The sequence below is a fragment of the Natator depressus genome, chromosome 6 (genome assembly GCF_965152275.1).
Source record: "Natator depressus isolate rNatDep1 chromosome 6, rNatDep2.hap1, whole genome shotgun sequence".
NCBI classification, from domain to species: Eukaryota; Metazoa; Chordata; order Testudines; family Cheloniidae; genus Natator; species Natator depressus.
In genome coordinates this window covers 8,896,781-8,921,738 of record NC_134239.1, presented here as the reverse complement: position 1 = coordinate 8,921,738, position 24,958 = coordinate 8,896,781, and the positions used below count along the sequence as shown (strand labels likewise).

Here is a 24,958-nt window from a genome sequence, read left to right as displayed (position 1 = left end):
TGAACCTCCCACCATTTGCAACTGCCACAGACCCGTCAGGCCTGCGGTCCTCCCCAGAGTCTGCTGAGGGGAATTGGGGTGGGCTTTGCAATGGCTGGGCTCCATAGCTGATCTTTCACCTCAAATTATTGCACAAACTGTGAGGCGGGAAAGGGAAGAGACTCCTGTACCCTGTGACGCTGTGTGGGATGGGGAGGGGGTGAGGAAGTGACTAGGAACATCCAGGAGTGGATTGAGCCGGGACACCAGGGTTCAAGCCCGAGCCCTTGGGAAGAGATGTGTGATCGGTACCGAACCAGGCACCATTTCAGCCCAGCACTCCCCGTACAACATTGGGGTCAGCACCGGCTGAGAGGGGAGAGCGCCCCACACTCTTTAACCTGACAGGGATCATTAGTGGGCCAACAATGGAAAGCAGAATCGCATTCCTCCAAAGAAGCCCATGCATCCATCAGTGTGACCATAGAGGGACATAGGCGTGGGACGTAGGCTTGCGGGGAGCGCTGCAGCACCCCTAGGTTTTGCGTCCCCACCCTGCGCCCCTGCCGCCCAGGGTCCTGACTGCTGGCCCTGCACCCCTCTGCCCCCTGAGGTTCCAGCTGCAGGCTCCGCTGCTGCCCGGGGGCTTTGCTGCCAGCCCTGCATGTGGGGTGCTGGCCCTGTGCCCGAGGGCTCCACTGCCGGCCCCAGGGTCCTGGCCACCGGCCAGAGGCTGCTGGCCACCGGCCCCGCGTGCGAGGTTCCGGCGACTGGCCTCATGGCCAGGACTCCACACTTGGCCCGAACTGTGGCTCCAGCCTCCGCCGTCTTACCCCATCCACGTCCCCCAGTCCCAGAGCCAAGGCCCTGCTCCTGGCCCCAGCTCTAGGGGGCGGTAAGGGGCACGGATAGGGGTTAGAGGGGTGCAGCTTAGCACTCCCCACTCCAAAAAACTGTTCTAGCACCACTGTGCAGGGAGGGCTGGCGAAGGGCAATTCCCAGTGGAGTTGCAGGCTTCCCTGGGGGAGCCTATATCCCAGATCCTCAAAGATATTTAGCCTCCTAACGTCCATTGAAATCTCCCCCTTACAACCAGTGCCCCAAATCACTGGAAGTTAGGAGCCTAAATACCTTGGAGGGCCTGGACTGTGGTGCACAGAGCCAGCAGGGATGGGCTCACTCATCAGAAAAACAGTGTTTTCTGATCTGGGAAGTTAATGGGTTAAAACCAACAATCTCCCAAACCTGCCTGTGCAGAAGCGGGGACTGTAATAGCACTGGGACCTTCCTGTCCAGCCCCCTGCATCCTGGACTCAGAGTCACTCTTGTGCATCCCTGCAGCATCCTCAGGCCAGGGCCCAGGGGAATCACCCCAGCTGGCTGGGCAGTTAGCTGGGGGCACCAGGTGCTGGGGAAACACAGAGAGCAGCAGCCATAGGTGGCTCCAGGGGAGGGAGAGAAACAGCAGCAGAGGCAGGAAATCGCTGCCTGGAGGCTGGAAAGAAGCAGCCAGGATTGAGGAGCAGAGGTGGGGGAGTTTGCAGGGCCCACGGCAGCTCCAAGCCAGAGCTCTTAGCCTGGAAACCCCAGAAGCCTTGAGGGTTGCACCACGGTGAGGCCTGAGCTCTCAGCTGTGCTTGCCCTTTGTGACTAGGATGCATGCGCCCCTCCACGTAATGCTCCCCTGTTATCTCTTTCTCCCAGGCTCTGCTCGAGTCCTGGTTGCAGTTCAATCAAGCTGGGCAGGAAGTGGTCTCAGACAAGATGGATTCCCCCAGCCTCCAGCTGGTGCAACTGAAGTGTGTATCCCAGGAGGAACTTTCAGGATCCTGGAGCGTGCCGTCCCAGGAGCCCCGAGAGCGACGGGAAAGGGGTACTGAGCAGGGTGGTCGGGATGGGTGGGAGAGCAGCTGAGGGGGCACTGGAGGGCTAAGACTTGTGCCAAGGGGGCAGCCCTGCAAGGGGCGAGCGGGTGCCAGGGGCTCAGCACGACCCCAGCACATGGGAGCAGAAGGGTTTGTCTTGAAGGGGGAGATACCCACATTGGGACCCCCACATAATACATTCTTCACATTCCCCTCCCCGGCCCTTCCCAGATCAGCTTCTGCCCCAGATATCCGAGGAGGAGAGCGATGATGAGCAGGAGTCCGTGTCATCAACCCCCATGGTCGGCTTCCAGGTGAGCTGCGTGGTCAGCCCATCCTCGCTGTCGAAGGATGGAGCTCAGCGTCTCTCCTACGGGACATTAACTGGTTCCTCTCTGAGGCTTGGAGGGATCATTCAAAAGCCCTCTGGGCACCGATCCCGCTCTGTCTGCGACTTTATTTTGAACAGCAGTAGGGTGCTGGATCCTGAGGCACTGAAATCTGTTGCACAAGCCCATTGGCTACAGCAAGGGAGGGATTCAGTCCTATTTTGGGAACAGGGAGAATTTTTCCCTTGTGAATATCATCCCATCCCCTTTCTGCCCCACTCTCCCTCTTCCTCCCTCCCTCCCTCCCTGACACTCCTTCCTCATCCCTGCTTCCCCCTGCTGTCAGCTGGGACTGTTGGGTCTCTTGTGGTTCCAGGTGCCAGTGTCATTCGAGGAGGTGGCCGTGTTTTTCTCCCAGGAAGAGTGGGGGCTCCTGGACGAAGGCCAGAGGCAGCTGTACAGGGACGTCATGCAGGAGAATTACCAGGCTCTGATCTCGCTGGGTGAGGAGCCGCTGCCCCTTGAGGATCAGGAGGTGGTGGGCAGGGGGGTTCAGAAGTGGCCAAGGTGGTTTCGGCCGATCAGATAAGTTATCTATGTGGGGTTAGATCTGGGTTTTATTTTTGTCGTCTGCCTGCCTCCAGCTCACCTGTGCGTGGGAATCCCTGACTCCCCTACAGGGTACAGCCCGTCTGCCCCAGGCGTCTCATTGTTCCAAAGGGTCCCTGTGAACATTCCCCCCCTGCTTGGATCCTGCGCTCCACCCGACAGAGAGCGGGGCCGGGGTTAAAACCAGGGCATGTTCTCTGTACTGAGCCCTTGGATGAGATTTCACCACGTGCCATCTCACCTGTTTCCTTCCCCGCCAGCAGGAGTCCCCGTCCCTGACCCGGCTGTGATCTCCTGGATGGAGCGAGGGGAAGAGCCAAGGGTGCCGGATCTCCCAGGCTCCCAGGAAAGGGAGATCATGAGAGGCGCCGGCACAGGTGGGGAATGAGCGACACCGGCTTGGAGACTGTCCGGGAGAGAAGGGAAAAGCTGGGAACGCCTGCCCAGATCTGTCTCAGTTACTATGGCAATGCCCACAGGCCCTGTTCAGGATCTGAGCCCCACTGAGCCAGGTGCTGCACAAACACAAAGATAGACATGGTGCCTGCCCCGAGGAGATTACCCTCTTGAACGACAAAGGGTGGGCGAAGGGGAGACAAAGGATGGGTGAACAGGGTCTGGTTGGTATCTCTAGACATGTTAGACCCTAACAAGGCAGGGCCAGATCCCCAGCTGGTGTAAACGAGTGTTACTGCATTGGTGTGTATGCAGTGATGCTAATTTATACCAGCTGAGAATCTGGACCCATTGACTCCAGTGGAATTACAGCCAGTATATACTGGCTGGGGATTTGGCCCATTCTCTTCACTGCATTGGGGTCAGCACTGACGACATGAAGAGAATGCCCCTTATTGAGCCCCTTTCCTTCCCCCACTCCCGGCAGCACAGCGCCCCCTACTGATCAATGCTGAGGCGAACTACTGGATGTCTCTCTGTACTTGCTAGGTGAGCCATTAGATCCACGTCACTGTCGTGGTTCTGCTGAGCTGTGGTAATGTCCAGCTTCTTGAATGAGGGGTTCCCGTGAGATGAGCCTGTTTCTGATCCCAGCGGAGATATGGAAGCACATGGTCAGACCCTGGCTGGATTCTTTCTCTCTCCCAGCAGGAGCCAGGAGGGAAAACCCCCAGCAGGAAGGGTCTGCAGGGGTGGAGCTGCACAGGAAGTCCCAGAGCCCAGAGTGGGGAGAGGCATCCGGTGGCGTGGGATGGCAGAAGGGGAAGCTGTCTCAGCAGGAAAGACCCAAGGCCAGTGGTCACCCGCGGCCAAGAGAGGGACCCATCATCTGCGGGGATTGTGGGAAAAGCTTTGGGAAGAGCTCGGAGTTCATCAAACACCAGCGCACCCACACGGGCGAGAGGCCCTACCAGTGCCCCGACTGTGGGAGGAGCTTTGCCATCCGCTCCAACCTCCTCCGCCACCAGCGCATCCACACTGGTGCCAGGCCTTACCCATGTGCCGAGTGCGGGAAGAGCTTCCGCCACAAGGAGCACCTGACCCGTCACGGGCACGTCCATGCCGGGTTAAAACCCTACGTCTGCGCTCACTGCGGGGCGGCCTACAGCACCCGCACCAACCTGCTGCGGCACCAGAGCGGCCACACGGGGGAGCTGCCCTACAAGTGCACGGAGTGCGGCCGGCGCTTCGGGGAGATCGCCGCCCTAGTGGCGCATCTGGTGGCGCACTCCGGGGAGCGGGCCCACAAGTGTCCCGAGTGCGGGAAGAGCTTCCGGCGCGGCTCGTCGCTGACGGAGCACCGGCGGGTGCACACCGGGGAGAAGCCCCACGTCTGCCCCCAGTGCGGAAAGGGGTTCATGCGGCGCTCCATCCTCAATGGGCACCGGCGCACCCACACCGGCGAGCGGCCCAACGCCTGCGGGGAGTGTGGCAAAGGGTTCACCCAGCGGTCGTCCCTGCTGCAACACCAGCGCACCCACCGGGGCGAAAGACCCTACCCCTGTCCCCAGTGTGGGAAGAGCTTCAGCCAGAGATCGGCGCTGACCACCCACCGGCGGCTGCACACTGGGGAGCGGCCCTTCCACTGCGCCCAGTGCGGGAAGAGCTTCAGCCAGAGCTCGGCGCTGATCCAGCACCAGCGGACCCACACCGGCGAGACCCCCCACTGCTGTGGGGACTGTGGGAAGGGCTTTGGGGACCGCTCGGCCCTTAAGCGGCACCAGCGCACCCACACGGGCGAGCGGCCCTACCGCTGCACCCAGTGCAGCAAGAGCTTCAAGCAGAGCTCGGCGCTGACGCAGCACGTTCGGATCCACACTGGGGAGCGGCCCTATGTCTGCCCCCACTGTGGGAGGGGATTCTCTCAGGGCTCGGCTCTGGCCCAGCACCAGAGGACTCATGCCAAGGAGAGGGGCCTGTCAGACGTGCCCACTGCCAGCCGCCTGTACAGGGATCCCTTCATCCGGCCAGGGGATGTGGAGGAGGGGCAGCAGGGCTGCCCCTGGGGACACAGTGCACCCAGCCAGGCTGAAAGAGAAGCTGCAGTGATAGAATCATAGAAATGTAGGACTCGAAGAGACCTCAAGAGGTCATCAATTCCAGCCCCCTGTGCTGAGACAGGGCCAAGTAACCCTATCCCTGGCAGGTGTTTGTCCCACCTTTTTCTTAAAAACCTCCAGTGACGGGGATTCCACAGTCTCTCTCGGGAGCCTATTGCAGAGGTTAACTACCCTTAAAATTAGAAAGTTTTCCCTAATATCTAACCTAAATCTCCCTTGCTGCGGATAAAGGCCGTTGCTTTGTGTCCTTCCTTCAGTGGACAGGGAGCACAATTGATCTTCATCCTCTTTATAACAACCCTTGACATATTTAACGGCTGTTCTCAGGTCCCCCCACAGCCTTCTTTGCTCTAGACTAAACGTGCCCAGCTTTTTAAGAGTTCTGCTAGGTCAGGTTTCCTAAACCTTAAATCATTTTTGTTGCTGTTCTCTGGACTCTATAATTTATTCACATCTTTCTGTGGTGCCCAGGATTTGACACAGTTCTCCAGCTAAGGCCTCACCAGCGCCGAATAGACCAGGACAATTCCCTCCTGTGTCTTACGTAATCCACCACAGAATGATACTAACCATTTTTGGTCATCTTTATTGGTTCTCACTCATCTTTATTGAATTTTATTGATGCAGGTGGGCAGGGTGAGAGGCTGGATTTGGGCATCATGGGGAACAGGAGGAGGCGTTTTGAGTCATTTCTATCAGAAATCCCGTTCTTGCTGGGGGCATGTACCCCTCCCATACTCCTCTTCCAGCAAGGATCATTAACCCCCACAGGCTCAGCGTGTCCCCTAATGTCTGTGGCCATCCCATGGGGGCCCCGTCCCTTCACTCTCCAGGATCTCACCAGATCTAGCCATCCTTCTCTGCTCCTTCCCCTCTCCTGGAGCCAAGGTCAGGGGTTCGCAGACTGATCCAAAGCCCATTGAAGTCAGTGGGAAGACTCCTATGGGCTTTAGGTCAGCTTATTAATTTCTCTGAGTCTCTGTTCTCAAAATGTAAAATGGGGATAATCAAAATTCAGATGATGAGCTCTTTGGGGCAGGAACTGTCTCTCACTGTGTGTCTGTGCAGGGCCTGGCACAACTCATTTATTTATCGATTCATTGATGCCAATGCCAGAAAGGACCACTGTGATCATCTAGTCTGACCTCCCGTGTAACACAGGCCAGAGAGCTTCTTCAAAATAATTCCTAGAGCAGAGCTTTTAGAAAAACATACAATCTTTACAAAAACTAATTTCCCCCTACTGTTACTCACACCTTCTTGTCAACTGTTTGAAATAGGCCACTCTCATTACCACTACAAAAGTGATTTTTCCTCTCTTGGTATTCTACTGTTAATTGAATTGTCTCATTAGCACTGACCCCCCACTTGGTAAGGCAACTCCCATCTTTTCATGTACTGTATATTTATACCTGCTACTGTATTTTCCACTCCATGCATCTGATGAAGTGGGTTTTAGCCCACGAAAGCTTATGCCCAAATAAATTTGTTAGTCTCTAAGGTGCCACAAGGACTCCTCATTGTTTATGCTGATACGGGCTAACACAGCTACCGCTCTGAATCTTGATTTAAAAATTGCCAGTGATGGAGAATCCACTGCAACCCTTGGTAAATTGTTCCAGTGGTTAATTCCTCTCACTCTTCAAAATTTATGCCTTATTTCCAGTCTGAATTTGTCTAGCTTAAAATTCCAGCCGTTGGATCATTTTATACCTTTGTCTGCTAGATTGAAGAGCCCATTATCAAATTTCTGTTTCCCAAGTAGGTTCTTATGGCGTGTAATCATGCCTTCCCTTAACCTTCTCCTTGTTAAGCTAAATAGCTTGAGCTCCTTGAATTTGTCACTGTAAGGCAGATTTTCTAATCCTTTAATCATTCTTGTGGCTCTTCTCTGACTTCTTTCCAATTTATCCATACCCTTCTTGAATTGTGAGCACCAGAACTGGACACAGGATTTCAGCAATGACCACACCAGTGCCAAATACAGAGGTAAAATAACCTCTATACTCCTCCTTGAGATTCCCCTGTTCATGCATCCCAGGATCGCATTAGCCCTTTTGGTCACAACATCACACTGGGAGCTCATGGTCAGCTGATTATGCACAACAGCACCCAAATCTTTTTCAGTCATTGTTTCCTAGGAGAGAGTCCCCCATCCAGTAAGTATTTTGAGGTGGAGGCCATCCAAACTATACAGCCCCCCTTGCCCCACAGAAGATGGGCAAATGTTCTACAAAACCAAAGCCCTACATCCTACACCACTTACCAAGCCAGGGGTTCACTTCCAGAATCTTTTGTCTTCCTTTGTGCCAGGGACAGGAAGGATCTCAGAGAAGATCACTTAGGCCAGTGATTTTCAACCTGTGGTCCGTGGACCCACTGGGCTAAGGCTATGGCTAAGGAGTCTGTGAAAGGTGACTACGAAAATAAAGTTTCCAGTCCTGTGGTGTCATCTACAATCTGCAAGATATCCCATGAGAGATCTGCAAAATATCCCACAGCACAGTGGGGACCCCAAGCTCGGTTGGGAGTCTATGCAGTGCCTGGCACAATGGGGCCATAATTTCAGTTAGGACCAGTTAGCTCTATTGCAATACACTCAGTAATAAATTTGGAGATCTCTCCACTAGAAATCAGACCAAGATCTATTCTGTCTTTTCTTAGCTTGCTTTGGTTCTGGTGGTTTCATATTTCCCATGGATGCCCCCTCCTCCTCATATAGTTATGCATCTAATCCATACATCCATCCATTCCCACCTACCTATCCAACCAATTTATATTAGACCCATGTCCATACATACTGTCTAAGACCCTCCTAACTGGTTATGTGTAATTTCTTGACACTCTCGTTGGTACAATTTTGTGCATTCTAATTTTAGTCTCACCACTAACTTAAGAGGAATCTTGTGTGTACAGAGCACATCAGCAAGTTTTTTTTGATTTGTGCATAACTTTTATTCTGGAAAATTCAATAAACAAGATGTCAATTTAAAAAGAAAAATCATCTTCCTGGGTTTTTTTGCTTGTATTTTTGTCCTCAAATTGTTCCAGATGTCTTGATTTTGTATCCAACTACCTTGAAATTTGTCCAGGTTCTGGGCAGTAGGGCAGTACTCCTCCCAGTAGGAGTAGTGGGGGGCAAACATCCTGATGAGCTTGAAGATGGAGCTTGATAAATTTATGAATGGAATTACTTGACAGGTTTGTCTATGCTAGGGGAGGACTGGACTCAATGGCACAGGAGGTCCCTTCCTCTCCTAGGTTCCTATGAGCCTCACTGACTGGGAAAAAATAAAAATATAGCTCTCTGTGATAAATCTGAGCATGCTCTTTAATAATTACTTCTATGCTGTCTGGAGCTGTCACTAGAGCCATATGTCTATACCATATAATGAAGTAGATATTTCACACTAGGGGTGTGAAGGAGGGCAGACACTTTTTCTACTAGTTGCCTAGCAGCTTAAAATGTATAGATTCTAGTCTGACCTGTATAGCACAGGCCATTAATGCCACCCAGTTATCCCTGTAATGAGCCCAATGTGTTTGATTGAAGCATCTTCCAGAAAGGTGTCCCATCTGGGTTTGAAGAGATGGAGAATGCACCAGTCCCACTGAGAGTTTATTAACCTTTGCATCACTTATTCCCAATGGCTATAGCTAGAGTTGAGGGGGGCAGAGTTAAGGTTGCATTGTGTGTGTCGGGGGTGATGTATATATACCTTAACTCTTTCCAGGTTTTCGGTGGGTTAAGTTTAGCCACTCTCCACACTCTGGAAAGGTCTAAGACAGCAGTGGACAACCTACATTCTGCCTTAACAAAGTTTTTGGTTTAGCCTGAAGAGCAGCTAGTCTCTGTGAAGGCCAGCAAGAGCTCAGCTGGGTTAGAGAGCTGGAGCAAGGCTTCTGTGGTAGAGGAAAGAACTGAGTTATTAGGCAATTCCCAGTGTCCATCAATAGCTCCGCAGCCAATATAGAACTGCTTTCCATGCCTTTCCCAAGCTCCTCCCACACATTCCTTGCAACCTCCTGGAACGTCTCCATACCCCATTCACTCCACCGCTTCAGGCAGCTTCCAAAATGATAGCTGGACTTACACACAGCTATGACACCCTACACTGCCCTGCACTCTTATCTCCCTTCTCACCAAGCTTTCTGTGTGTTGTTAATTGGTATTTAATGCGCTGAAAGATAGCCAATCTTTATCTGTCTCCTACGTGTGGTGGTTGCTGTTGGTAGTAATACATAGTGTTTGATCATTTGCTTGCAAATCCCAGTCAGGAATCATCACAATTTTCACGCAAGGTGACAAGTTAACAAAGCATGGCAGAGTGCTGTATAGAAAAACACATCACTGGTGCTCATTGACAAAATGTTGCCTCAAAGCCTCCCTGATTCGAATAGCCTCCCATAATGCCCCTCTAATAGTCCTGGTATCTGGTTGCTCAAATTCAGCAGACAGGTGATCCACCTCCACGCTCCACCCCGGGGGGAAACTTTTCACCCTTAGCCTCACAAATATGGAGTGCGCAGCAGGCTGCTATGACCACGGGAATATTTTCTTCATTTAGGTCTAACCTGTCATAAAGTCAGTGCCAGCATGCTTTTAACCTGCCAAAGACACATTCTACGGTCATTCTGCACCCGCTCAACCTATTGTTGAAGTGCTCCTTGCTGCTATCTGGGTTTCCTATGTAAGGCTTCATGAACCATGAGAGCAAGGAGTACATTGGGTCTCCCAGGATCACTATGGGCATTTCAACATCCTCTGCTGGACTTTTCTGGTCTGGAATGAAAGTCCCTGCTTTCAGCTTTCTGTACAGGCCAGTGTTCCTGATGATTTATGTGTCATGCACCTTCCTGAACCACCCCACACTGATGGCAGTGAAACACCCACGATGATCCACAAGTGCCTGGAATACCATAGACCAGTACCCCCTTTCTGTTGATGTACTCTGTCACAAGATGGTCCAGGGCCAAAATTGGAATATGTGTGCCATCTATTGCCCCGTCACAGTTAGGGAATCCCATTGCTGCAAAGCCATCCACTATTTCATGCACATTGCCAAGAGTCACAGTCCTTCATAGCAGGATTAGCTGCTGCCTGAACAGTTGACTTCCTGACTCCAAACTCATTCGCAACTGACCAGTAGCAGGCTGGAGTCGCCAGCTTCCACACAACGATTGCCACATGCTTCTTCACTGAGAGGGCAGCTCTCATTTTGGTGTTCTTGTGCTGCAGTGCTGGGATGAACTCCACACACAGTTCCAGGAAGGTGGCTTTCCGCATCTGAAAGTTCTGCTCCTACTCGAGATTCCCCTGGTCACGCATCCAAGACTTGCCATAGCTCTTTGAGCCACAGCACTGCACTTGGAGCTTGTGTTCAGCTGATTGTCCACAATGACCCTTAAGTCCTTTTCAGAGTCACACCATGCCCAGAACATGTGGTGAACTTGACTTGACTAATCTTAAGGAAACCCAGAGAGCAGAGTGATTTCTTTATAGAACTGCTTTAATTCTTACAGTTAGGTGGTCCCTAGCTTCTAGATGGTCACTACAGAAAGTCCATTCTTGGATGACAGTTCCTTCACAAAATCCGCTGTGGTAGCCACATTGTGGATGGTCTCCAAAAATACAAAAACAGGAAATGTGTGAGGCCCATGATGGAAAAACTGGTGCCATCCTTCCATGTAACTAATGGCTCATCAGCACCTACGCTCCCTCACCATTCTCTCATTAACACATGGCAGTTTCTGGATTCTTGCATCATGAAAAAATAGGGAAGCAGCTGTGAGGGCCTAATCAAGGTAAAAGTTTATGACCCACTCCAGAGATGGTTAACCTAGAAATACAGAGCTACATTTAGAGCTTCATTAGAATAAATCCCATTCACAATACAACAATGAAAGTTTTCTCAGGCCCAATTTGAATATGTGATATTTCCCACCCAGAAGCAAATGTCCTAGTCTGGAGGGGGGGTGGGGGGGTGGGAAGCAGCCTTTCGATCTTTACTGCCCACAGTAGCTGACAGGGGATTGATTTGTCTGAAAGATCCAGTAACCCCCTGGAGTATCTTGCTATTTCAGATATGATGCTCAGACCAGAAAGCCATCCCTTCCAGCACTGTGTCAGTGAGCCAGCAGTTCAGGGAGATGGTCAGTGACTGGGGTAACCAAGGATTCCTGTTACCCATAATTCCAGGCACTTGATGAGCTACTGCTCAGCAGATGCTGACCAGCAGCTACCTGACCCTCGCTAAAGTGTGTGTGTGAAAGGTTTTGAGGCAGCTGGAAATGGTGGGAGGATGGAATGTTAAGGGGATGAAGGTTCTTTAGTGGAAGCTGGAAGATGGAGTGTTGAGGGGATGAAGGTTCTTCAGTGGCAGCTGGAAAATGGCGGGAGGATGGAGTGTTGAGAGAATGAAGGCTCTTGGGTGGCAGTTAGCAATGGCAGGAGGATGGAACGTTGGTCCCAAAGGTTCTGTGGCAATGGGTCGAAACATTAGAACGGGGGCCAAATGGAGAAAATCGGGAAGACTTTCCCTTTCAGGGCAGCTGAGGAGGAGGAAATTTCAGTAGGCAACATATCCCCTATCCAACCCAAACCTACCAGAGGCAGAGGAATTTTCTTCCCTCTTCCCCGCAGCTTCCCTGAAGGGCAAATATTTAGGGGAAAGATGTAGGGTCTTGGCCTTGCTTCCGCTTCAGCCTATATTCCACCCCTGTGCAATAAAGTACTGTGTGACCAAAGTTCTGTTGCACAGTCCTTCTGGTAAAGGAGGGGAGTCCCCCCTTGAATGTTAGTTACTGACGCAGAGTTGCGATGCTCAGACCTATGTAATATCGATGTGGCAGGAAAGCTTTGGCCCTGTGCTGAATAGATTTGTATAAGGGAGTGAGGAGATAAATCCTGGAGAGATCGGCCATGTCTGGATTCCCTGTGGTTTTCTACAAACACTCATAACCATTATGAGCTCCTTCTCTCTCTTTGAATATTGCTAAAACACCCAAATCTGGGAGCACCCATCTGTCCAGCTTGTTTGGGAGGAGTCCCTCAGGTTCCCAGCGGGCTGTTGAGCTCACCCTGACTGCTCCCAAGCCTTGAGGCTGTGAATCCCCTCAGACAAAGTCTCTGGGAGAAGGGAAGGGGCAGAGAGAAAAGCCCAGAGTCAGCAAGATACAGGGGAGTGACGGAACGGGGTTCCTCCTGGGATGGGTGTAGACGTTAAGGAGTGAGATGGGCCTACAGGGGTTCATGATCCCTGCTGAACATGGCAGATAGAACACTTTGGCCCCAGCTCCAGCATGGAGGGGGCATGACGTTATATGATTACAATATAACCATATAGAACATTGTTGCAACCACTGTTATATATTTTCAGCAAACCTTGTACAAAGGTTGTCAAGTGAGGTATCTATGAAAAAGTTATGATTTGCTGGTTATGATTATGCTATCTGTATGCATGTATCATTTTTGTATGTGAAGTTATAAGTATTGGCTCTATACTTGGATTTCAAATGTTGGCGCCTGGGGTAACATCCACAAGGCAGCTAGCCAGCACATCTTGGAGGGACTGTTCAAATTAAGTGGTTCATCAAGAAACACTTGGTTAACAATGGGCCATGGGAGACACCCAACTAAACTGAGTGGACTGTCATGTAAACGTGCTGTCTGGAGTGCAGGTAATGGTGTCCGGCAGTGTCATAAATATAAAGGGAAGGGTAAACCCCTTTAAAATCCCTCCTGGCCAGAGGAAATCTCCTCTCACCTGTAAAGGGTTAAGAAGCTAAAGGTAACCTCGCTGGCACCTGACCAAAATGACCAATGAGGAGACAAGATATTTTCAAAAGCTGGGAGGAGGGAGAGAAACAAAGGGGGTATGTGTGTCTGTCTCTATTTTGTCTTTGCCGGGGATAGACCAGGAATGGAGTCTTAGAACTTTTAGTAAGTAATCTAGCTAGGTACGTGTTAGATTATGATTTCTTTAAATGGCTGAGAAAAGAATTGTGCTGAATAGAATAACTATTTCTGTCTGTGTATCTTTTTTGTAACTTAAGGTTTTTGCCTAGAGGGGTTCTCTATGTTTTGAATCTAATTACCCTGTAAGGTATCTACCATCCTGACTTTAGGGGGGATTTTTTTTAAATTTCTATTTACTTCTTTTCCTATTAAAAAGTCTTTTTGTAAGAAAACTGAATGCTTTTTCATTGTTCTCAGATCCAAGGGTTTGGGTCTGTGGTCACCTATGCAAATTGGTGAGGCTTTTTATCCAACATTTCCCTGGAAAGGGGGGGTGCAAGTGTTGGGAGGGTTGTTCATTGTTCTTAAGATCCAAGGGTCTGGGTCTGTAGTCACCTAGGCAAATTGGTGAGGCTTTTTACCAAACCTTGTCCAGGAAGTGGGGTGCAAGGTTTTGGGAAGTATTTTGGGGGGAAAGACGTGTCCAAACAGCTCTTCCCCAGTAACCAGTATTTGTTTGGTGGTGGTAGCGGCCAATCCAAGGACAAAAGGGTGGAATATTTTGTACCTTGGGGAAGTTTTGACCTAAGCTGGTAAAGATAAGCTTAGGAGGTTTTTCATGCAGGTCCCCACATCTGTACCCTAGAGTTCAGAGTGGGGGAGGAACCTTGACAGGCAGTGACTGAGGGAAATTGGGCATGAACATGTGACTTAGAATCATAGAGGATCAGGGTTGGAAGGGACCTCAGGAGGTCATCTAGTCCAACCTCCTGCTCAAAGCAGGACCAACACCAGCTAAATCATGCCAGCCAGGGCTTTGCCAAGCCGGGCCTTAAAAACCTCTAAGGATGGAGATTCCACCACCTTCCTAGGTAACCCATTCCAGTGCTTCACCACCCTCCTAGTGAAATAGTGTTTCCTAATATCCAACCTAGACCTCCCCCACTGCAACTTGAGACCATTACTCCTTGGTCTGTCATCTGCCACCACTGAGAACAGCTGAGCTCCATCCTCTTTGGAACCCCCCTGCAGGTAGTTGAAGGCTGCTAACAAATCCCCCCCGCCCCACTCCTCTCTTCTGCAGACTAAACAAGTCCAGTTCCCTCAGCCTTTCCTCATAAGTCATGTGCTCCAGCCTCCTGATCATTTTCGTTTCCCTCTGCTGGACTCTCTCCAATTTGTCCACATCCTTTCTCTAGTGGGGGGCCCAAAACTGGACGCAGTACTCCAGATGTGGCCTCACCAGTGCCCAATAGAGGGGAATAATCACTTCCCTCGATCTGCTGGCAATGCTCCTACTAATGCAGCCCAATATGCCATTAGCCTTCTTGGCAACAAGGGCACACTGCTGACTCATATCCAGCTTCTCATCCACTGTAAGCCCCAGGTCCTTTTCTGCAGAACTGCTGCTTAGCCAGTCAGTCCCCAGCCTGTAGCGGTGCATGGGATTCTTCCCTCCTAAGTGCAGGACTCTGCACTTGTCCTTGTTGAACCTCATCAGATTTCTTTTGGCCCAATCCTCCAATTTGTCTAGGTCACTCTGGACCCTATCCCTACCCGCGAGCATATCTACCTCTCCCCCAGGTTAGTATCATCTGCAAACTTGCTGAGGGTGCAATCCACACCATCCTCCAGATAATTAATAAAGATGTTGAACAAAACCGGCCCCAGGACCGACCCCTGGGGACTCCGCTTGATACCAGGTGCCAACTAGACATCGAGCTGTTGATCACTACCTGTTGAGCCTGACAATCTAGCCAGCTTTCTATCCACCTTATAGTCCATTCTTGCCCATGTGACTCCAAACTCCATCTTGTTGCTGTGATTTTCCACAGTAAGAACAATGGGATGCCCTCCATATTGCAAAAGCTATAAAAGGCCCTGGAAACACCTCCATTTTGTCTTCAATCCTGCTTCTTACCTCTGGAGGAGCTTTGCTACAAACTGAAGCTCTGAACAAAGGACTGAATGACCCATCCAAGCTGTGGATGTATTCCAGAAACTTGACCTAAGCCAGCAGTTTATTCCATCACTGCTACAAGCCTGAACCAAAAACTTTGCCATTACTGTATGTAATTGATTTCTTTAACCAATTTTAACTCTTTCTTTCTTTCTTTCTGGAATGCCTGGAATGCCTGAGGAAACTGCCTTTATGTTTTCTTGTTAGCCAATGTGGTGAAACTGGAGTTTACTTTTGTGGCTGGTTTGGTATATCTTATAAAAGAATAACCACCAGTTTTGGGTTGTGTTTGCCCTATTTCTTGGCAGTTCGTCCTGAATTTGGCATCCTCATTTGTGACCCACTAAGGTCCAGTTACAACGGGTTCCTAGTGTCCACATGTTTAAAACAATGTTAAAATATTGGAAAGGGTGGAGAGAAGATAACACACATTTAAACCTTTTAACACTGGGAAATATACAGGTAAGATAGGTGCTAGCCCAGCCCTACCGCCTAATATTTCACACACACACACACACACACACACACACACACACCCCTGCCTTTTCCAACTGCCATGGAACCTTCATTCCCCAACATTCCATCTTCTTGCAATTTTCAGGTCCCTCAACATTCCATCCTCCTGCCATTTCTAATTGCCTTGGAACCATCTGCCTCTTAGAAATGCTTCTCCAGCTCCACAAAAAGTCATTACTTGGTGGGGAAAGACACGTCGTCATTTGGCCCACACACACTTTAGAGAGGGGCTGCCTGCTTCTGCTCAGCATCTCCTGAGCAGTAGCTCACCAAGTGCCTGGAATTGTGGATAACAGGAAGCCTTGGTTACCCTGGGCACTGAATGTCACCCTGAACAGCTGGCTCACTGACACAATCCTAGAAGGAATGGCTTTCAGGTCTGAATATCATGCCTGAAATAGCTAGGCACCCCGGATGGCGTCTGGAGTTTTCAGATAACTCTATCTCCTGTCTGCTGTTGTGGATGGTAAAGATTGAAAGGCCATTTTTGCCAGAATGGGAGGTTTGCTTTGGTGTGATGGCTCACAAATTCCTCCCTGCCCCCAAGACGCACACCTCTGTTGCGTATTGGAAAGGAAGGATGGTCCAGTGGCCAGGGCACTACCCAGAGACATGGGTTCAATTCTCTGCTCCACCACAGCCTCCCTATATGGCCCTGGCCAAGTCACTTAGCCACTCTGTGCCTCAGTTTCCCATCCGGACATTGGGAGTAGTAGCCCTGCCTGGCTTCATAGGGGTTCTCTAAGGATAAATATACTGCAGTTTGTGAGGTATTCACTTATTGCAGTGTTGGAGGCCAGATAAGAACCTTAGTGTGTGGTGGGCCAGGTGCATTTCAGTGGTACCAACCCTGAGAAATTCAGCCAGATGCTGGTGTCCCAGCATAGGTCTACACTGCAAAGAAAGGTGCGCTCTTAACCGGAGTTAACTTGGGTTAAGACAGCTGTAAACACATGGTAGCTTGAGTTAAAGTCTAGATGGGTCTGAGCAGATTTCAATAGGGGAACAACACTGCCATTAAAAACCCACAGCTGGCCTGTGCCAGCTGACTCTGGCTCACAGGTCTGGTTACTTGCAGTACACGTCCGGGCTCAGGCTGGGCCGAGGTGGGAAGTCTACACTGCATTTAAACACCCCTGCAACCGGAGTCACCTGGCACAGGCCAGCCGCGGGTTTTTAATTGCAGTGTAGACGTACCCAGAGTGACTCCTGCATCGTGTTTGTGCAGGGGTGAGTCTCCGTCTTCAGCCCCGGGCCCCAGAGAGAATTGCCCCAGCAGGGTGGCGAGCAGGGGCACTGGGCACAGGGGAGACGCAGCGAGAGTTGCAGCAAGCGGAAGCCCCGGGGAGGGAGAGAAACAGCCGCAGGGGCAGGAAATCATTGCCCGGAGAAAGTGGCTGCAGTAATGAGGGGATCAGAGCCTGAACTGCAGCTGGGCCTGGAGAGACATGCTTCCGCCCGCCCCCTCAGCCAGCTCCAGGGCAGGGTGTCTGTGCAGCTGAGCCCAGCAGGGTGTAATCCATGGGGCCGGATCACCAGCTGGTGTAAATGCCATAGCTCGTCTCCAGTTCACACTGGCTGTGGATCTGGCCCTGGGTGCGTCCGTCTCCACAACGGTGCTTTGCTCTGTAGCTCCCGTGGCTGCCCCTGGGGTCCCACTCTCACCCCAGGGCATGTGACAGCATCTTTGTTCCTCACATCTCTGCCCCTGCCCTGGTGGTCATCTCCGACGAAGAGGAGAGGAGGGAAGGGAGGATGATGGGCTTGCTCCATGCGCTCCACTCTCAGGTGAGCTGGCTAGTGCTTTGCCCTCCTGGGGTCCCAGCTTCGCCTCCTCTGTGTGGTGCCCCCGTCCCAGTGCCAGCCCTGCAGCAATGGCTGTGCCCAACACACCTGCCCAGGCCCTTCGTCCCTGGGGAGAGGCTGTGCCAGGCCCTGGCAGCTGCCTGGTCTGTCACGGCACTTCCCGCAGGAGTCCAGCTTCCCCCACCTGGCTCATTCGCTCCTGTGGCCCCTCGCTGGTGGAGGAGAATGGTGTTCTGCTCCAAACTCACCAGGGCCAGGCCAGGCCGCTGTGGCTGTGGTCAAAGCACTGGGCTGGGGCTTGAGAAAGCTGTGTTCAATGCCTGTCTCTGCCACAGGCCTCTTGTGTGGCCTTGGGGCAGTCACTTCGTCTCTCTGGGCCTCCATTCCCCCTGTATAGAATGGGTATAACAACCCTTCCTTTGTCTTTCTTGCCTCTTTAGACTGTGAGCTCTCCAGTGTAGTGTCTCACACTGCAAATGTATGCAGCTCCCAGCACAATGGGGGCCCCGATCTCAGTTGGGGTCTGTGCAGCACCTGGCACAATGGGGTCTTGATCTCTAACCCTTTCTCCCTTGGCCTTCTCTCTCCTCCGTTTCATCTTGCATCTTCCAGCTGCCCATTTCCCTGTCCCCAACACTGATCCACCTCCCATCTCTCCACCACATCGGAGTAGTAACACATTCTAGGCAGGAGCCTGGTGCTAGTACCTCCCCTCACCTGGATCGAGCCCACCGCAATGGTACCCATGTCATGACTCTCCTGATGTGGCTGGTCCCCTTGCAGCCTGAGCTCTCAGATTGTGGCTAGAGCGGCAGGTGCTGAATAGGGTTCCTTGTGGTTCCAGGTACCAGCGGCGTTCTAGGAGGCGGCCGTGTATTTCTCCCGGGAGGAGTGGGGGGTTGCTGGATGAAGGGCAGAAGCAACTCTACAGGGATGTCATGCAGGAGAATTACCAGACTCTGATCTCGCTGGGTGAGGAATCTACTAAAGATTTCCCTTCGGGGTGTTGGGGGGGGGGGAGGGGCATGACTTAATTGCCTGGTTGGGCTCTCTGACTCCAGGCTGTGTCCAATCACTTTCATTCCTGGGGGAACACTCCCAAAGGCTCCAAAGTGTTCGTAACAGGTGCTATGTCTGAATCATATATGTGTGTGGGGATCCCTGACTCCCCTACAAGAGGTGCTGTTCACCTCCTCCAGGTGTCTCCCTGCCCCAAAGGGTCCCCGTGAACAATTCCCCCTCTATTCACATCACACGTCCCCTGCCAACTTCAAGTCATGAGCCGAAGGCTGCAGCGAGTCCAGTTTCTGACACAAACTTAAATTGTTGTATTTGCTGTTTCCTTCCCCACCATCAGGATTCCCTGTCCCTGCTGTGATCTCCCAGATGGAGTGAGGGGAAGAGCCACACATCCTGGATCTCCAGGACTCTGAGGAAAGGGAGACCCCAAGAGGCTTCGGCACAGGTGAGGAATGAGCGACAACAGATTAGACAGTCTGGGGGTGAAGGGAAAAGCTGGGATCCCAGCAAAGCCACTAGAAGCCCCCCAGTTCTGTATTGTCTTGCTCAGTATCATCCCCAGCAGGGCCCTGTCTTCATGGCAGGTATCACTCCTGATTCCCACCCTGCCCGCAGCTTTTCCCTGAGGGCTAAGATGGGTCATTGAGGCAGAACTGGCCCCTCCTCTCCCATTTGGGGAAGAGTTTGGGGTGATATAATTAATGCTTATGAGCATCAGTTTATGGAAAATAGATCCTGGCAAACAAACTTTTTTTTTTGGGGGGGGGCAAGATTTCAAGTTTGGTTGATAAAGGTAACAGCATTTATGTAATATACTTAGGCTTCTTTATGGCGTTTGGCTTTGTACTGCACAACATTTTGATTACACAACTAGGACATTAAAAAATGAACATGGCACACATTAAATGGATTCAAAACTGGCTAACTGATAGGCCTCAAAATGTAACTATAAATGGAGACTCATCATCAGGGAGGTGTATTTGTAGTGTGGTCCAACAGGGATCAGTTCTTGGCCTTAAGCTATTGAACATTTTTATCAATGGTCTGGACATAAAATAATCACTGCTAAAGTTCACAAGTGACACAAATATTGGGGGAGTTGTAAACAATGAAGAGGACAGGTTATTGATACAGAGCGATCTGGCAGCATGTGTGTTTCTAGTACTCCTGGGGAAATTCTGCGCCAAAAAATTAAAAATTCTGCAACAAAAAATTAAAAATTCTGCACACAATATTGTAAAATTCTGTAAAATTCTGCATATTTTATTTGTTAAAATAACAAGACAATATAATCACACCAGTTTCAATTATTTTTGGTCATTTATTTCAAAATACCTGTCAACAAGTATGTCTCTAACAATACAGACAACAAAAAAGATTCAGAAAATGTTGTTTGACAAATAGATTCCTTATTAGGCATATTAATACAGAACTCTGAGTAATAATTCATTTAAACTATAATACAGAACCGTATTTCCCGCACCCCTTAGAAGCAGTGCAAAGGCTTGGGGGAGACAGGGGTAATGGAGGAGCTGAGGGAGAAGGAAGTAATTGCTCAGAAGGAGCCTGGATGTGAACCTGGAGGGTTGTTGGGTATGGGTGGAAAAAGTATGGAACAAGCGGGAAGGGACATGCAGATCCTGGCTGACCCCTAGCCTCTCCCATTCAGTCAGACACATCTGCCCTGTCCTCATGTGTCCCTGCACCCCCATGTGTCCTTGCACCCCCTGTCCACATGTGTCCCTCCACCTAAGTTCCCTGTAAGCTGTGTGGCTGGGCAGCGTGGGGGGGGGGAGAGGGAGGAAGAGAGGGGAGAGGGATGCTGATGTCAGGGTGTCCCCCTGCCCCTGTACCCCATCTCCACAGAGTGTGTGGGGGGGACACACGGCAGGGCTCAGGATGGAGGGAGCTTGCTGGCAGCTGCTGCTCTGTCTGAACTTGCTGATCTACTTAAAAGGGCAGCATACTTAAAGTGGGGTCAGCATATTTAAAGAGACAATGCGTGTCTCTGTCACACACACATTGTGTGTGTCTCTGTCATGCACCCACACACACCTGGTGTGTGTCTATGTCACACACACACACGCAGTCTTTCACACTCACCTCCCAACACATACTTGTATTTTTGTTGTTGTTGTTATTACTTCTTGATACTTCTTTCAAAGTGTGTAATTTTAGTTTTTTGGCTGCTCTGTGCATTTCATAATTTTTGCTTCTCTCTTAAATTTAAATTTAATTGTTTGAGTTCTAAAATGCCTAACCTGTCCTAGATGGAGTAATTATCCCTATGGCAACTTTTTAAAAATATATATTATATCTAGGTTTTTGGTTTCTACTGGTGGTGCACATCCGCACATTACCTCGATATGGTGCACATAACAAAATTCATTCTGCACTTCGATGGAAAAAATCAGAAGGAACACTGCCCTCCACCCCCATTCAGACACCCTCTTCCCCCCTCCCCCTGTCCCCATATGTCTCTGTGTTCCACTCAGCAACTCCCCTGTCCCTGTGTGGCCCCGTACCTCCCTCCTCCCTGTGGCCATGCACCTCCACTCCCATTCAGCCCCTGCCCCAATATGTCCTCCCACACTAGCTGTTATGAGCCCCTGTCTGACCCGCCCCCTCCCCCAGGACCGCCCACACTAGCTGTTATGAGCCCCTGTCTGACCTGCTCCCTCCCCCAGGACCGCGCTGTCTCCCCATAGCCTCTGTCTCCTGACCCACTGTTAAGAAGGCTCTGCAGGCTCTTTCTCTTCCCTAGCTGGCTGGAAGTGGCTGCTGTGTTCTAGTGCCACAGTGCCCTCTGGTGGGCAAAAGGTGAAACTGCAGAATTTATTTTCTGCTGGGAGCTGCTGCCTTGTTCTAGAGCCACAGTGCCCTCTGGTGGGAAAAAGGCGGAACTGCAGCAACATTCCAGCAGAAGCTTTTTCCTACACAAAAAATTAAAAAGTTGCGTGGCTCATTAATGATGAGCGCACGCAGTAGCGCAGAATTCCCCCAGGAGCTGTGTTCCCTGTACCCTGCGTGCTTGGGCGGCCACGCAGGAGAGATTTAAGTGCCGCCCAGCTGATAGCAGAGCACGCTGAGCTGGCAGCATGTTTTCAGGTGCCCCTCCCCCCACGTTGCTCCATCCTGCAGCTGCTTCTGGGACCCTCCTGTTGGCTCTGCAGAGCAGGGGTGGGGGAGGGAGCTGATGTCATGGTCTCCCCCTCCCCCTGCCACTGCCTGCACCCCATCTCTGCAGAGCAGGCCAGAGGGGACAGCCTGGCTCAGAAGGACTCAGAGCTGCTGAGCTCTGAATGGTGAGTGTCTGAGTGCCTTTCTTAAAGAGACAGGTTTCAGAGTAGCAGCCATGTTCTGTGTGTATATAAATCTCCTCACTGTATTTTCCACTGAATGCATCCGATGAAGTGAGCTGTAGCTCACAAAAGCTTCTGCTCAAATAAATTGGTTAGTCTCTAAGGTGCCACAAGTCCTCCTTTTCTTTAAAGAGACAGTGCACTGTTTCTGAGATTTCCCCAGGAGCCCGCTCACACAGTCTCTGTCTCTCTCTCTCTCTCTCTCTCTCACACACACACACGCATACACACTCCCCCTCTCCCTGCTCATGTACCCCATCTCCACAGAGCAGGGGAGACAAGACAACAGGGCTCAGGAAAGAGCAGGAGAGCTTTCAGTGAGTGTCTTAAAGAGACAGGTTTCAGAGTAGCAGCCGTGTTAGTCTGTATTTGCAAAAAGAAAAGGAGTACAAATAAATTTGTTAGTCTCTAAGGTGCCACAAGTACTCCTTTTCTTTTTTTAAAGAGACAGTGCATGGCTTTCCTCAGCAGCCAGCACACACACTGTCACTATGTCACACACACACACACTCTCTCTGTCTCTCTCACACACACACACTGTATCAAATACACACACACAGCATCTCTGTGTCACACACACACACTGTCTATGTGTCACACACAGACACAGAGTCTCTGTGTCACACACACACATACTCTGTCTCTTGCACACTCAGCTCCCAACACATACTTGTATTATTGTTGCTGTTGCTCCTTGGTGCTTCCTGCAATGTACATATATTCGCTGTAATTTTATTCTTTCAAAGCATTATTTTAGTGTTTTGACTGGTCTATGCATTTCATGATTTTTATTTCTCTTACACTTAAATTTAATTCTTTGAGTAGTGAGTTCTAAAGTGCCTAACCTGTCCTGGCTGGACTAATTATTCCTATGGTAACTTTTAAAACATATATATTCTATCTAGGTTTTTTGTTTCTACTGGTGTCGCACATAGGCACATACCTCGGTGTACATAACAAAATTTATTCTGCACATGGATGGAAAAAATTAGAGGGAACATTGCCCAGGAGTAGTCTAGGCCCTGAGCTGTGGGATGAACTATGTTCCAGGTATGCTGTCTCTAACTACATATTTTCTCTTCTCAGCTCTGCCCCGGTGGTTGGCCCTTTGGGAGGAGCAGAGTGATGGCTGTTGGGAGGCCGAGGTTTTGCATGGCAGGTTCAGCCTTCAGGTAAGCAGCACAGCGGATATAACTGCTCCCCCCCACCATCACCCATGGTTCCTTCTCACCTCCTGTCTGCTCCGTTGCAGCTTCTTCCACCCTCCCACTGACTACCAGCCCCAGGTTCTCTCTGGGGCAGGGTTTGGGGAACATTTGAAGCAAGGACGCTTTGCACGTTTAAGTGTTATGAGTTCTCTTAGAGTGAGGCACTAACCACAGACCTTGGGGACAAGCCCACAGCCTGCTAAGCCCTTCCTAGGTCTGGCCAGGAGCATTGCCCTGAAAAAGAGCCAAGAGATGCTGCCATTTGTTCCAAGTTACCCCAGCGCTCTCACTTCAGGGCAATGTGTGTTTCAATAAAGCCAAATATAAAGTCACACAGTGAGGAACAAAGAACTCAGACCATACTTACAGGATGGGGGACTTCATCCTGGGAAGCAGGGATGCTAGACAAGGACTTGGGGCTCCTGGGGGGTAATTTGTGGAACAGGAGCTCCCAGCAAAACAGAGCGAATGTGATCCGTGGATGTATAAACAGGGGAATCTGGAGTAGCAGAAATGTTACTTTAGCTCTGTATTCGGCACTGGTGCAACCACTCATTGAATACTGTCTTCAGTTCTGGTGCCCACAATTCAAGAAGGATGTTGATAAATTGGAGAGGGTTCAGAGAAGAGCCATGCGAATGATTGAAGGATAGGAACACCTGCTTTATAGTGATAGACTCACGGTGCTCAATCTCTTTAGCTTAACAAAGAGAAGGTTAAGGGGCAACTTGATCACAATCCCTGAGTACCTACAAGGAGAACTCTTCCACACCACGCCTTTCAAGATCCATGGGTCCTACCCATGCCTATCACAATAAGTGGCGTACCTCATCCAGTGCACTACATGCTCCAATAACAACGATGTGGGTGAAACCAGACAATCACTACACTCTTCAATGAATTCACACAGGAAAATGATGAAAGACAAAACCACCCTGTCACCTGTGGGTGAACACTTTTCACAAAGCCGTCACTCCATATCTGACCTCTCAGTCCTCATCCTCAAAGGAAACCTGCACACTTTCAAAAGGTTTCAGAGTAGCAGCCGTGTTAGTCTGTATTCACAAAAAGAAAAGGAGTACTTGTGGCACCTTAAAGACTAGCCAATTTATTTGAGCATAAGCTTTCATGAGCTACAGCTCACTTCATCGGATGCAATCAAAAGCTGACCCTGGGTGCTTAAATTCATACCTTTGAGATACACTAAAAAGCATGGGCTACGTCTACACTACAGACCTATATTGGTATAACTATGTAACTCAGGGGCATGAAAAATCCACAAGCTAAGGTTGTGTCTACACTAGCACTTTTGTCGGCAAAACTTTTGTCGGTCAGGGGTGTGAAAAAACACCCTCGGACCAACATAAGTTTCATCAACAAAAGCACCGGTGTTGATGAAATAGCACTATGTCGGCAGGAGAGCGTCTCCCACTGACATAGTTACTGCAGCTCGTTGGGGGTGGTTTAATTATGCCGGCAGGAGAGCTTTCTCCCGCTGGCATCGGGCGGCTACGCAGGAGGCTTTACAGTGGGGCAGCTGCATAGGAACAGCGGTGCTGCTGCAAGGTCTGTAGTGTAGACATAGCCTAGCCCCCTGTGTAGACAGCACTATGTCGATGGGAGAAGTTCTCCCATCAGTGCAGGAGCATCTTCACTTAAGCGCTACAGCGGCACAGCTGCATCAGCGAAGCTGTGCCGATGGAGTGTTTTAAGTGTCGACCTTGTGAAAGTAGAATGAATTATATTGAAATTATAATTCATTAAAGAAATGCTACTTGAAGGGTTTGTTGAAATATAGTTGTCAGGAAGAGAAACATTAAGGAGTGTAAGA

The 24,958-nt window shown here is 50.4% G+C and overlaps 1 protein-coding gene across 1 annotated transcript in view; it reads left to right on the top strand.

The window, feature by feature from the left end:
* Positions 1 to 8,496, top strand: part of LOC141989666 (uncharacterized) — a 30,665-nt gene extending 22,169 nt beyond the window's left edge. Inside the window, exons 7-13 of the mRNA XM_074956600.1 lie at positions 691 to 739; positions 1,076 to 1,384; positions 1,684 to 1,852; positions 2,076 to 2,158; positions 2,550 to 2,676; positions 3,043 to 3,159; positions 3,887 to 8,496. Coding sequence (XP_074812701.1) covers positions 691 to 739; positions 1,076 to 1,384; positions 1,684 to 1,852; positions 2,076 to 2,158; positions 2,550 to 2,676; positions 3,043 to 3,159; positions 3,887 to 5,298 — 2,266 coding nt within the window. The 3' untranslated portion in view covers positions 5,299 to 8,496. The remainder of the gene's footprint in view (positions 1 to 690; positions 740 to 1,075; positions 1,385 to 1,683; positions 1,853 to 2,075; positions 2,159 to 2,549; positions 2,677 to 3,042; positions 3,160 to 3,886) is intronic.
* Positions 8,497 to 24,958: the final 16,462 nt, after the last annotated feature.